General features: G+C 41.9%; 1 protein-coding gene across 2 annotated transcripts in view; it reads left to right on the top strand.

Moving 5' to 3' along the window:
• The first annotated feature begins 356 nt into the window (after nucleotides 1-356).
• kif13a (kinesin family member 13A) overlaps nucleotides 357-14,666 on the top strand; it is a 35,712-nt gene continuing 21,402 nt past the window's right edge. For both annotated transcript variants that reach the window (XM_039805530.1, XM_039805529.1), the window contains exons 1-5: nucleotides 357-706; nucleotides 939-1,029; nucleotides 11,352-11,364; nucleotides 13,637-13,697; nucleotides 14,541-14,633. In XM_039805530.1, coding sequence (XP_039661464.1) covers nucleotides 652-706; nucleotides 939-1,029; nucleotides 11,352-11,364; nucleotides 13,637-13,697; nucleotides 14,541-14,633 — 313 coding nt within the window. In that variant the 5' untranslated portion in view covers nucleotides 357-651. The remainder of the gene's footprint in view (nucleotides 707-938; nucleotides 1,030-11,351; nucleotides 11,365-13,636; nucleotides 13,698-14,540; nucleotides 14,634-14,666) is intronic.

Below are 14,666 nucleotides of genomic sequence, written 5' to 3'. Positions count from 1 at the left end.
TTGGCTACGGCCCTGCTCATATAATAGTACATAATAAAGTTTTAAATATGATGACTTATTTATTATGATTATTATTTGAATACAATCTCATATTGTTTATTAAAAATAATAGATACAATATTTCAATTAGTGTGAGAGGGCGAGAAATATGTGTGTTATGAATGTTTTAAACTTCTTTTTAATGAACCCTCTGCTCTTCACTCTGACCTCCATGCCGTCTTTAAACGATGCTTATCGTGGGTGCATGTTAAATTAAGTTGTCAGACAGCCTCTCGTTTCTCGTCCACCGGTTCCCCCCCCCCCCCCCCAATAAGCGGCGCGGTGCGTAAATCCTCTCCCCCTCTTTGGCACAGCCGTGTCCAGTCAGCCAGAGGATAGCAGTCGTGCTCCCAGTGGAAGATGGCGGTGGGGATGCTGTCTGGGGCTGGAGCAGAGTGCTGGATTTGCACAAAAGCGAACCCGGATGGATATAAACGATAAAAAAAATGAACATATTCCTATCCATTCTCCTCGAGGTCTGGACTATTTAGGGGTTGTATAACTAGGGTCTGCTGCCTTTTTTTCTGGCAGAAATCCGGGCTTCTTGTCGGGGATTCACAGACTATTGATAGCTCGTCGCATATACAGGGTGGGAGTGAAAAGTGGACGAAAATGTCGGATTCAAAGGTAAAAGTTGCAGTGAGAGTTCGGCCTATGAACCGCAGGGGTAAGTGTTATAACGATGATTTCTAATTGCATACTCGCATGTCTGTCTCCTCGGATTCATGCCACATTATCATAAAGTTTGGATTTCTTCGCCATTGCTGCGCTACCAGCTCGAATTATGAGCCTGGAGTCAGACTTGAGTTTCGTTTGAAACACGGTTAAAGTAGCTAGGGTTTTACTTTTCACACCCCCGCATTCTGCTTTACTTTCCCCCAACAAACTTCTCTCCACAGAAATTGAACTGAATACAAAATGTGTCGTGGATATGGAGGACAACCAAACAGTTCTGCACCCACCACCCTCAAATACAAAAGGAGACAACAGGTAAACAAAGCTGAAATACGGCCAAATCTTTGTATTTACAAATGAATATAGACATGATACATTATAGCAAACACTATAGTGCAGTGAGCTTGTTGTAGATTAGGCATCCTTTGCATTACTGTGGTTAGTTTGAGTGCAATATAGCTCACATATGGGGGCTTGTAAGTGAATGAGCAGAAACATGCAAACTGCACTCTCACTGTTATAACCTTATCCCACCCTGGTTGTAATACAGTAACAGTAACATTCAATGTTAGCATATAACTATATATCCAGTGAGCTCAAATGTCTGAAAATACAGCAGAACATTAGACAGCACAAACATGATCCTGATACACAGTAATGAGGATAAACTTGTATCTTGAATTTTGTATTTATTTACATAAATGCCAGTAAATAAAAGCAGTAGACAAACAGGAATGCTCTACTGCTGCTGAGACATGATGTCTGTCACCCACCTGCTTGAAACATGATAATATGTTATGTAATTCACGTGAACTTTCCAATACCAATCACCCCAGCCAGCATAATAATATTACACTCATATATCTGAGTTTCAAGGCCAGGGCAGGTGGTTGAGCATGTTTGGCACATGAAGACGCCGGTTAGATGGTTAGGAACAGATTAATGTCAAGCCTCAGGGTATCACTGGAGTCAGAACTAATTTCACTTATGTAGCGTTCAAAGAGGTGTTAGACCACACTGTATCATTTTTAAACTGGCAAGATGCTGCACACTTTTATCAGGTGTTTTTATGGCGAAAAAGTGGATAAAAGCTACGACAAAATGAAAAGCTAAGCATCCTCTAATGTATCACACTCTGCCTGCGCAGTGAAGGTCAGCAAAAAAAGCTGCATTTTCTGCTGGCTTGTGATCTGACATGCTTTCAGATTGTAATGAGGAGATCACACACAAAATGTAGGCTAATGATGACCCTTTGCTTGGGTCGTCTTTGAAATGTCATGCCTGATACAGTAGAAATGCTCAGAGATGTATACATTGTAGTTAAAAGTAGTTTTCTACAGTTTTGCGCTTGGTTTTGCTCTCATCTGCTGTTGGTGTCACACATGATTAAACAGCTGACCTATTTACCCACAGGCGCAAATTAATCTAATAGGATAGCTACTCAATTAGAAAAAAAAGACTATTTGTTTGTTCTTTTGATTTATCACTGAAATAGTGTCAGCATCTCTTCTGGCTACAGTAAAAAGTCCACAGTGTGATTGCTAAAATGAAGACAAATACATGCCACAGTCAAGGCTTTTCTCATGGCCCACATGTTAAAGTGTAACACTTTTTTCAGCATTAAATGGTAATGAGCTCGCTCCCCCACACATTAACCTGTATTTAAGGCAATTATCAGAACAGACATTGCCACACAATGGCGCCGTTCCAGCCAATTAAACAAATCACCCTCAAAGCTAACATATGTTGGAACGGGATACATAACAACAGAACACAAAGCTGTCATGGGTGAGAGGTCAGAGGAACGACAATGAGTGGTACAGATATTCACAGTGACAACATCTGCAATATTTTCTCAGTTAAGTGATTAGTGTGTGGATCTGATGCCAGATCTTTCCACTGCTACCTGTTAGGGGAAGTTTCCATATCTGATTTAGTTGCCGTATTGGGTCTTAAATGTTTTCAACTGCTGCTGGATTAACTTTCATTGTAACTGGATTTTATCAAAGGTCATTTTTTTATTCTGCCCAACCTATTTTCAAAGTTTGATCAATTGTATCACTTGTAATTCATAAGGTAGTACATTCTGTAACTGTAAAGTGACTTCAGTTCACTTTGGTTTTATTATGTCACATTTCTTTTCTGTAGTTTAGTCCAGGCATATAATTACTTGTTAACATTTCAATGCTAGTGCTGTGTGCTGTGTGTGTGTGCTGTGTGTGTGAGTGTGTGTGTGTGTGTGTGTGTGTGTGTGTGTGTATAATTACTTGTTAACATTTCAATGATAGTGCTGTGTGTGTGTGTGTGTGTGTGTGTGTGTGTGTGTGTGTGTGTGTGTGTGTGTGTGTGTGTGTGTGTGTGTGTGTGTGTGTGTGTGTGTGTGTGTGTGTTTTGGGTCTCTGTGTTTAGGCTGCCATGGTTTTCTTAAACCATATAATTTTCCTCTCTGCTTCTTATGGAGCCGCAGAAGGGGATACCCTGATCACGACAACTTTGCCTTGTTTCGAAGACACCTGTTCCTGTGTGTCAGATTTAGTGGGTATTAGGATGCCGAATATGGCTACAGGGCCGGGATCATGGGAACTTTTTCTCTGTCATGGGAACGCTCGGGCACAGCCTCAAAGTGGAGACAGCAGTAATAGATATTTTTATGATTACTTCTTTGGCTGTAGATAGATTTTGAAATATGGAATTTAACAATGGAAAACAAATTACATAACATTGTTTGTATTGTAGTGAAACTCTATTCGCCCCGATAATTACCTAAAAATACTACATATGACCGTCTGATGAGAAATTAAGTCTTTTGTGAGGTAAACCTGGAGCCACTTTCATGTTGGATAATCAGTTAGACATTTAAAACTTTTCAGATTGTGTCTGAATTTTAATCAGGTTTTGAAGAGACCACACAGTGCCATGAAAACATGCCAGTCACCTAAAGAATTTGAAGAAATATAAGGGATTTCCTTTGATGGCTAAGCCTCATTCTTTGCACCGCTGAGCATTAATGCAACACTCGTGACCCACAGCCCCCTCTCCTATTTCCCTGAGAAATGAACAATAATCTCTGTAGTGGGCAAATGAAACAAGGATTGTGACTCCAGGGCGACAGGTTAAGTTTCCCAAGTTTAATCTTTCATCTGCATGTTGACTTGGCACAAATGGCAGATTTGAAATGGGAATCTGGGAGAGTAGTTTTGTTTTCACGCGCCAGTCTGCTCTCCTTTGGGGTTTAGACACAATGAAGGTGGGGGTGGAGAGGCAGAGAAATACCTGAGGCTGCTGTCTGCAAAGGGATTGAGTGGTGGAGCATCATGACAAGAAAATACCCTCCGACTCACACAATGGGGCCATATTACATCTATCGTGCCCCAGCATGTCCGTCAACGTGCAACAATTAAACACAGGGCCATCGAGTTTGTCAAGTCCTCTTTATGTAAATCCCCCTTTTTCTGCACATTTCGGTCTAAATACACAGAGTTGTTTAAAAGCCAAAAGCTAACCACAAATAACTTTTTAGAGAGGCGGTTGGGAGTCTGGTTTATGTCAGAAAAAGGTATTTTATTTTCCTTTCATTGTAGCTAACTAAAACATGATCAGTGGAAGTATTCCTTATCTGATAATGTCCGTAACCAAGCTTGTAATTTCTGCTCTTATCTCTTCCTTATCACTAATGGTTACAAGAGCTCAATTGGGTTTATCTCAATCTTGACTGAGTTGTCTTGAATACTTGGCTATCGTGTGGAGACGAGCTTCAGCAAAAAAGTCATAGACTACGATGGCGCTACTTGTGTTGTACTTGCTCATCTTTTTGAATTATCTCGTACAAATATGTATGTATGTTCAAAGACAGCGGTGTGGTTAGGTCCTCCAGGTCTTTTTTTTTTTTTTGTTATTTAAAATGCTGCTGTTTAAAAGAAATTGTTTAACATTTTGGGGACCAGAGGTCACGCACCACTCTATTTATTTCTGCGGTGCACGACAAAGTGGAAACAGGAAGCATGGACGAGTTCGAGGACAGCCGGATGCCAGGACTCTCAGAGTGACTGCAAGTCTCTCTTGTAAACTTACTGGGTTAAGAGGAGTTCTTTTATGGTGAACGAAAGGGTTGATCCGACGAAGTAGGTCATCGAATCATTGTGCAGACATGAAGTATTCAAAGTGCTTCTCTTCTTCTCTTCGACATTGTTTACCTTTTTCTTCTTCTTCTGGTCCGTAGAAATAGCAAAGTCGGTAGCTTTTCCTCAGTTGCGCCACCTCTGTTCAGGAGAAGACTGCAACTAGTGTTGCGACCACCACGCAAGTAGTGGTAGTAGTACAAGTAGTTATGGCGCTCCTATGACGTCACACTGGCGCGCAACAGGTCGGGATCAGCGAGTATACTGGACGTCTTACTCTCCACCAGGAAGTAAATAAATGTTGAACTATTCCATTTAAATTTGATTGCATTCTCTTTTACAGTCTTTCCCTGATGACCCCCAGAGACCAACCCAACGTGGTCAACGTGTGTTTTGTTAAGGCCTTTACAGATAGCCTCTAATGATGTCTGTCTGTTTGCTAATCCTTATGATACATATAAGTCATATCTGTTAAATAAAGGTGTTGAGTAGACTTGACAGTCTCCCATGTTGTCGAAGTTTTGGAGGTTGGTCACATATTCTCTCAGGTCACATTATGACCAAGTGCCATCATGCTTTCCAAAACAAGCCTTTTACTGAAAGACAATGCTGCCTTGTCTAATGACTGCTTTCAGGAATGTTGCCTTTGTCTTTCCATTTTGCTCCCTATGTGCCAATAATCAACCTTTCCATTCAGTAAGATGTTGTTCTCAGAGTTAGTTTGCCTAAAATACGCACTCAGCCTTAACTTTTCTCTGTAAGGCTTAATTCATGCGTGCCTAGAGGAGAAAGTGTTGTGTGTCGCTGATAAAACGATTGTATTCCCTTGAGGACTGTTCCCTGTTTGTTTAGAGGGTGGGACATTGTTTACATCTTGATCCGGAATTGAGAAAAGGTGGTGCCCTCCCTCTTTGTCAAGCCTGTGTCTCATTAATTTCAGATGTGGCTGTTCATTCTGAGGGCAGCCTGTGAAAATACACTCATGGACATTTCTTCCATAACGATTCTGGCTTTCCTTCTTGCATAATTCTCTCAGATGATGCCTTTTTGAGGTTTTGAAGCCAGCTTGTTGTGTTTACATGAATTTAATGTCACGGTGGGATTTATTTTGGACTTTCTCTGAGTCTTAATCGGGAGAAGTAGAGCCAGGCAACATTAACAAAAGCCTAAAAAACAAGGTTTTAATTCATCTCTGTCTGGAAAGAAATACTCATCTGAAATGCTTATTAGATTAATTATGTTGAAGCACATAATTCACTTAAACATTGATTTGGCACATTTCTCAACATTATGTTTTGAGTTCCTGAGCAGCCCCCAGCACATGCAGTAAGATAAGTGACATCTAGCACGCAGACCGGGTCAAAGGAGGTGTGTCCTGGTAGTAAATGTGTCACTTTATTTCCACTGGGATGGAAGCCTTACCATATTGAACAAATTGATGAACTTCACTTCTTTCTGGCTTGTTTGTTGCCTTTGAAACTAACCAGATTTAAGGCTTTAGAGCAGATGTGGTCAGTATCCCTCTCTGTGTTTAAGCATACACACAGCCTGCTGCTGACCCAGCTTGTCACAGTGGTGTCAGAAATAGCGGAGGGGATTAAATTAGACCCTGCCTGCATCATATGTTGTGTTGTTAACATTTGTTATGGAAACTTCGAAAGGCCCAGACAGAAGTCAGTCTGAGCATCATGTGCGCTGCTGATGGCAGTGCTGTAGCCGGTTTTGAGATCCTGGCTTTCACATTGGAACTTTGACTCATGAGGATGGTAGGTTGTCTCGACTCCATGTTTACCACTGTTGCTCAGTGACAGCAGTTGCCAAGTTACAGAAACATTCCAGAGTTATGTTGATGACCTAATGAGTGATATCCCCCACCAGCCCGAATATTTTCATAGGAAGCTAATTTTAGCCTTTAGAACAATGACCCATGGACACATTTGTTTGGAAAATTAGCCAAGACCAGTGGTGGAATGTAACAAAGTACGTTTACTCAAGTACTGTACAAGTACAATACAGGTACTTGTACTTAACATGGGTATTTCCATTTTATTCTACAAGTACCTTATACTTCTACTCCACTACAGTCCAGAGGGAAATACTGTACTGTTTACTCCACTACCTTTATATAACATGTGTAGTTACTTTTAGAATATAAGACTTTGTTAAAGATTCAATCAGGGGTGAGCCCTTACAGTACAAAAAAACTGTGTCTAGTTCATTGTCACATTTCAGGTGTTAGCTGCTCCTCTGAAGAGACTTTTTCTCTTTAAACTTCTCACATGGTTTCATTTAAATACCTGTTCAATATATCAATTATTTCTAGTAATCATTTCACAACCCCTCAGATTTATCTTTGGAGTTTTTACAGGAGCACCACTAGACTAAACTACCAAACTGTATATAATGTAGTTCTAGCTACTACAGTAAAAATGATGCTTCATTATTAATATGTAATTCGTCATGACATATATAAGTCACAAAGGCCCATTTTCTGCAAAACACTTTTATTTTAAATGCAGGACTTTTACGTGATACTTGTAATGGAATATCTTTACATTGTTGTATTGGTACTTTTACTTCAGTAAAAGATCTGAGAAATTATTCCGCCACTGGCCAAGACATTGCATACTTAAGAGTAGATATGGTACGTAATAAAGCTGAAGAAGCTCCAGAAATTGTTTGTGTATCAGAAGTCACAGTTCGCTGTCTCAGTAGCTTGGATCAATCCAAGCCACACCTGTTTCTGTCATCAGCAAGCCAACTTCCTTTGGTTCTGTTTTATTTAATACTTCTGAATGTACTGTATGTAAACATCTGACTTCAACCACTTTTCATCTTTACTTTTGGATTACTCATGCTAAAGTGACAGCCTCCTCTGCTCATCTTACATTAAGCCAAATGCTTCCTTGGAATTGTCTTGAGTGTGATTGGTCAGAAAAGAGACCCACCCTCCGTTACTCTAGCTTTGAGCTTGGTATTTTACTGCTCTCTCCTGTCTGTCTGTGCAGCAGGGTGACCTCTGCTTTGTGTGGGTGGGGGCCGGCGTGTTCAGTTCTAAACATACTGGAGGACCATCTGAAATGTCGCCTGTGAGAGCACAGTGCGCTGCAACCCAACACTTTTACACACATTCACACACACACACACACACACACACACACACACACACACACACACACACACACACACACACACACACACACACACACACACACACACACACACACACACACACACACACTTTGTTTGGCTTTGAAGCTTGTTGAATTGTAATTGTCTGAAGTGTGTCGCCAGCCAAACAGCGGAAAGATTCATGTGTACTGTCAAAGGGAGGTGAAGGGGAGGCACAGTTTCAGCAACAGATCAGAAAGAGGAATTTGAATCTTTGGGAGGGTGTAACTGCGAAGTACTATGTTTCTGAGTGTGTGTGGGCGGGGCAGATGCATGTTGTGAATGTCATTTTAATGGGGGGGTGCACCTCAACTATGTGATTTACATATTCCATTTGAGCGGCAGGATTATGTCATCAGAAACTCTTGCAAAGCCTGCTAAATCACACTGATGAATCCGACAAAGTATCCTTCATGCATTGGAAAATCGGGAGCTACAACATTACGTTTATAGATTTGGATTTATTTCTTTTCGATGTGATTTAAAAACTCTTTTTCTGTGCTGTCAGTCCCTGATTTCTGAAGATAACATCACGTACATCACTTCTGGTGAGATTAAATTAAATGATACATTACAGATTTGAAATATATATTAGTCTGATACCTCTGTAGGGGTGGGCATGCAATGTAATTACATATTTGTAAGGGTAGATAGATGCTTCTGTAGGTGGATGACATAGTAGATTAATCTGGTGTGTTGCCTACTGGGGTAGAAGACTGCAGTTTTCGGTGGCATAATAACCCAGTGGCCTTAATCCTTCGACAAAACCACGGGGGGGGTAGGAATTCCAGTGCAGCTCACCCACTCTTCATACCTTCCTTTTGGGCACCCGCATACATGGTTCTGAGCTGTAAAAGATCAACAGTCATGTGTGATCTAAATTAATCTGACCATCAACAATGAATTAAAAAACGATCACAGTAGTCAGATTCTGAGGAGGTATTTCTTTCTAAAAGTGATAAGAAATAAGAATTTAATAAAGAAGATCAAAAATGTGCTCCTTTAATCTGTCTGCCACGACAAAAGAATCAGTTCAGAGGGGGAGAATCATAGTAGTGTGAGCGGCCAATGTCCACCCTCGGCCAAGTTGAAATCATTCATGGGTGCCTTGGCATCAGGTAGCTGGAGGCGTGGGAGCCTGAGCGTGCCCTTGATGACACACACATTAAAGCACGCAGAACCAGCCCCCCATAGACTTCAGCCATGCCCTGCTGGGTCTGCAGTGTCCGCCTGCATCTGCCTCTGAGGGAGGGTGGGGGGGGGAGAGAGAATCTGATGCTATCTGGCACTTCTGTGCCATACATGTGTGTCACACACTTGGTCAACCACAACACAGCCTTTAATAAGCCCCCGGGCCATGACTTGGCATGCATGCTGATTATTAAATAAATGGCCCGCATTTCATTTTTTATGCCCGTGCTTGAATCCCTTGGAGCTGCACCATGCAGCATTTGTGACTGTCGTAATAGAAAGTACAAGAAAATTGTTTTGTTCTGTTCTACCAATTGAGCATGTTTTATGGTCTCAATTAATAGATTTTGACCATAATACCTTGGAAAATACAAGATTCTATGCAGTAACTAGTAATGATAAATGTTATTACATCAGCGTAAAACAGTAAAGGATTTAAATAACCAAATGTAGAGGACATAGCATTTACAAGCATAGTACAAAACTGCTAAGAAGGTGGCAGATTTCTGTGGCGATTAAAGAGATTATGTCCAAAGCAGAGTGGGAGAACTGGAGCCTAATGTAACTTATTAAAGGGTGAGGTTTTAACGTTGTGATAGATTTGGTGTGTGTGTGTGTGTGTGTGTGTGTGTGTGTGTGTGTGTGTGTCTTTCCGGTCTTGTATCTGTTGTCCTTTTGTTCTCCATAGGAATACATCTGTTCTCTGTATTTGTCCATTTATCATTCTTTGCAGGGCTGTGGCTGCTGTCTGTCTATTTGTTGTCATAACTCTCCCACGTTTTTCTTTCATCTTTGACATCTCCACTTTGTAGCAACGCTGACATTTGAAGATTTTTCAGCCTAGGTAGTCTTAGATGTGTGCTCCCTGCTGTCTGATGCTGATACATATCTCATAGCTCATCATAGACATCCCCGCTCTGCTCTACCCGACCAGAGGACGGGACCCTGCTGCGGTCTTTGTCCGCTCTGATTGAGACCCAGTCACAGTGGTTGTCAGTGGCCCAGATTCAGATTTAGGCTATGAACCCAAACAAGGCCCTCTTCCTTTTATTCCTCTACCCACTCTCTCTCTTTCTGTCCCTCATCATAATGAGCTTGAGCCTGGGTATAGTTATTAATGGCCTGGGTATAGTCCTCAAAGGAAATCTGTTCATAATTCATACCTTTAATCTTATATAATTTAATACTTAAGATGAGAATAAAAGTGCAGAAGAGCATTCTTTTTAATTTTTTCGTGCAGCTCTCCAGGCATGCTATTGTAGGTGACTCAGCTCAGTTTGTGTGAGACACTTTGGTGCAGTATTTCAGTCTTGCCCTGTATTAGTTACTGTGTGAAGGTGATGCCCACCTCTGTCTCTGTGCCAGGAGACGCCTGCAGGAGGGATCTGCTGACTGTTGAAGGACAAGACTGTGGCAGATGTAGAAGCACTAGGGTGGTGTATAGGTTGCAATGCATCATACTGCAACATGCATGTGCAGAAAATAATAATTTCCTCGCCATGTATTATAATGGCTGTAACATTTGTTTGGACTTGAATGTTATAGTTCTGCTTTGGGGAAGTCCCTCTCCAAGAGAATAATCCTACATAACTTTGTGCCATATATATTACCCTTTTGTCCTTAGTTCCGGCAGCTGCTTATGCTGAGTGCGACTTCCCCAACCTGGCCTCTTTGTTAAGTCCACAGGCATAAGAGCTATTTACTCAACAGAGTCAGTGGGACATTGAATCCTAAATCTCTTCCCTTCCTCACGCTCCACTGGCCCAATTATGAACCCAATCACAGCAGCACCTACCACCAGGAAACGCCACTGTGTGCAAGTGAATGAATGAGTGAATAAATGAGTGAAGGAGTGAATGAAGAAGTCACACCAGGAATTTGAGAAATGTAGAAAGTTAGAAAGGTTAGAAAGTTTCATAAAAAAGTTGTTTTGGTTTCAATGCACATATTTCAGTTCAGAAAAGCTGTTTGTGTCGACACAGACAGTGGGAAGTTTCCTACTGTGAGAAGTGCAGCTGCATCTTACTGAGTGTGAACATGTTCTGACTGTTAAATTGTGTATCAATGCTAACCATTTCTTTCTCTCTCTGTCTTTTTTCTGCTTCACCCGCCATGGGTTTCTTCTGTTTATGATGGATTGCCCGTCTCATTCAACAGGAAACAATCTAAGGTATGTAAATTAAATCTGTCTCTGTTGCTACAACGACAAAAAACTGGCCAGTGTCAACAGAGCTGATGTGCACTGTCAGCAGAAATAGTCATCTGTAGGTACTTCTCACTGACTTTCCTGTTATCACTCATAGTGAAATCATCCAGAAGCAGGATTCTGCACAGGCAACACTGTTCCCCTGAGGGGATGAGAAGCATCTTGCACAGGTCGATCTACTGTTGTGGCGTTGTTTCTAGGGACATGATTGAGAGTGTTTTAGTAGTTTGGTTGGTCAGCAGGAGGCGGATAGATGTCCGTGTGAATGTGTCAGCGCTCTTAAGATCTCATGAACACCCACAAAGGCTCTACAATGAGAAAGGGATGAGCGCAGACACTGGGGCAGTGTGTGTGCGCATTCAAAGCTGCATTGTTGGAGTGCACCCCCACCTCCCCCCTTGACAACATGCTGGTGACTAGCTCAGAGATGTTTCACACACCAGGGACGGGCTTTGTGCTCAGTGCACTCGGCCACTGACGGGACCGGGGGAGCGTTAGCGCGGGCCACAGGCGTGCGTGGTCTCTGGGGGCCTGTGAACCTGAGTTACCCTGTAATACCCTTCAGCTAGACGAGCATGTGGCTGTCTGCTAAGTTATAGTGGCACTCAAATTAGTCTCCCTGCATTCTAAAGGGTAAACTGAGGTTGCAATCCAGTCACGTTTGACCAGTGTTCATCCAAGAAATGACAAAAAGGGCATTCTGCTTCTCGGCTTCATCATTATTTGCAATGCTGATTAATAGTAATTGTCCAATCATGAACAATTTGTTGCACAGTCACACCCTCAGGCTGGACAGAGACAGGCCAGAGGAGGTTGAAGCCCTAGTTACCAAACCAGCTCTAATTGAGAATGATGGCACTTTTGTTCCTCTGAATGGCACCCACTCACTTGTCTGAAGTCACAAGAGGAGGTCTTTCTTTCAAAGCATTCAGTGATCTCAGTGCTTCCCATGCTGACTGTGCTACCAGTGGTTCCCTGGCCAATAGCCCTTATTATGATTAGAAGGGAGTTCGATTATTTGGGGTATTTGTATAGGGGAAAGTGCTTTGGCAGAGCAGCAGCAGTCCGCTGGAAGCCAGGAGTAGTAATGTGTAGCAGTGTTGTGCTTGCACTGCAGGATGACAGTGCAGGAGCAATTGTTGAACATGGAAGAAATGTTAAAAAAAACAAGTTGCTGAGCTACAGTGAGTTGCAGAAAAACAACATGAAGGAAAATAACACAAAATAAGCCACAAAATCAGAACTAAGTGCGATTATAAAATCATCAACAAACCTTCTAATGCAGTCATGTAAAAGATTGCATCCAAGAAACAATCTAAATAGCACCTTAAAATGACCCAAGAGCGGCCTCAAACCATAAATCAGGAAAGAGAAAGCACATAGTTTCTGCAGCAATAATTTGAAATCACAGAGAGACACCACAGACACGTAATTATAGATTTAATTACAGAAGGTAGGGAGGGAGAAGCATACAGTACATAAAAGCTCTATTACCTAGTTCACTGTGGACTTTGGGAAGTTATATATCTCCTATCAATATGGGCAGAGTGTTTTAAACAAGCATATATGAAAAATAAATGAGATATTTCTATACTAACTAATTGAAACTACTCAAAGAAGAAGTTTAAGATGGATGCGGATCTGCAGCATATACAGTAACAGGAGCTGTTCTGTCTGTCAGGAGTTGAATGAGGCCACTGCTCTTTCCCAGAAAGCATCCTCTCTGTGTGTTATCCATCCATGGCTCACGCAGGTGCCTGGGGGATACAAGGGGTCTCTGCTGCTGAAGCCTGTGTTGTGAGACCCAGTGCTGAGGGCTGAGAGCCAGCCTGCACCACCGGGAGCAGCTACGGCCCCGTTTCCTTGGAGACGAGGGTCACCGGGTGCTGGAATTTCTTCTGGGGAGCGCTGACCCTGATTTATGAATTAATTTAACTCCAGCCACTATGACAAAACTCGGGGCAGCTAGCAGTGGATTTGTGCAGATAGTCATGGTGCGTTCTTAACGAGCATTACCTCGAACAATACTCGGTTAGACTTCATCTTACTCACTCAGACAAGCTTAATCCTGCTGATTTACTGCAAGGTGGCATGGTACGGCACAATAAGCCTGTTTTTTTTAGTACCACAAAAGAAGTAAGACCACAACTAAGATCAGGTTGTGTTGTACTGTACATGCTTGGACAAGTGTGAGAAGAAGTGTGTGTTTACACTCCCTGTGCTGACTCCTCTGCAGGTGTTCGCTTTTGACCACTGTTTCTGGTCCATGGATGAGTCCAACGTTCCCAAATATGCTGGTGAGTCATACTGTAAATGCTGAAACTGATCCTTTACTCATCACCAAAGAACTCAAATCACGTGTCCATGTAAAGACATGCTGAGCTTTGTGCAGCAATAGAGCAGGGAAGCTCCCTACTTGATAGAAAGCTGTTTTTGCATCATGCAAAGCAAAGCACAGTGCCAGACACGGCCATTTGCGTTTTGAGAGAACACATTCAAATATCCAATTGAGTTAGTTGTCTTTGTATTGTCTCAAAACAATAAAACCACGTGTTTATTTTTCTCCCAATATATGCTAAAATATTGGACATGTACAATAACTAAACCATTGTGCTTATGTTATCATCTACCATTCATTACTCTAATGAGTGCTCCACAGAAAAGGTTACAGCTACATTGTTTGTAACATCTATAAAAAGAGGTTATTACTGCCAGTCCAGGGCAGATTTGCGTAATCATTGTACATGTTTTCCTTGTCATATCGCTCTCATTTTGTGACAGAAATGTAATGATTACATCTGCTTTGTGCTGAACTGACAAGACAATCTGTTCAGTGAACGGCTGCCTCAAGGGCCGGGGCCCGGGCTTTATTTAGCTCGTTAAACAGCTGTCCCATTCAACGCGTGCACGACACTGAGCAACACAAGAGATTTCTCTACACAACCCAGCATTTTCCACGTGACCAGACAGGAATCTTTAATCTTTCATAAATTCTTATTCTTCCTTGTTTATTAGCGCTTGTCGATACATTTCTCTGTGTTAATGTTACTGCACCAATTTAAGGACGCAAACCAGACGACTAGTATTACTTCTATATCTGAATGGTTATCTAATCTCCATGGTGATTCTTTGTCTAAAAGGTCAAGAGGTGGTGTTCAAGTGCCTTGGAGAGGGAATACTTGAAAATGCATTCCAGGGATATAATGCCTGCATATTTGCCTATGGACAAACAGGTAACTAAACATCCAGAGGAAATCTACATTGAG

The sequence above is a fragment of the Perca fluviatilis genome, chromosome 7, assembly GCF_010015445.1.
Source record: "Perca fluviatilis chromosome 7, GENO_Pfluv_1.0, whole genome shotgun sequence".
Classification (NCBI taxonomy): Eukaryota; Metazoa; Chordata; class Actinopteri; order Perciformes; family Percidae; genus Perca; species Perca fluviatilis.
The sequence above is the reverse complement of the archived record's forward strand: the minus strand, read 5'-3'. Positions and strand labels throughout refer to the sequence as shown.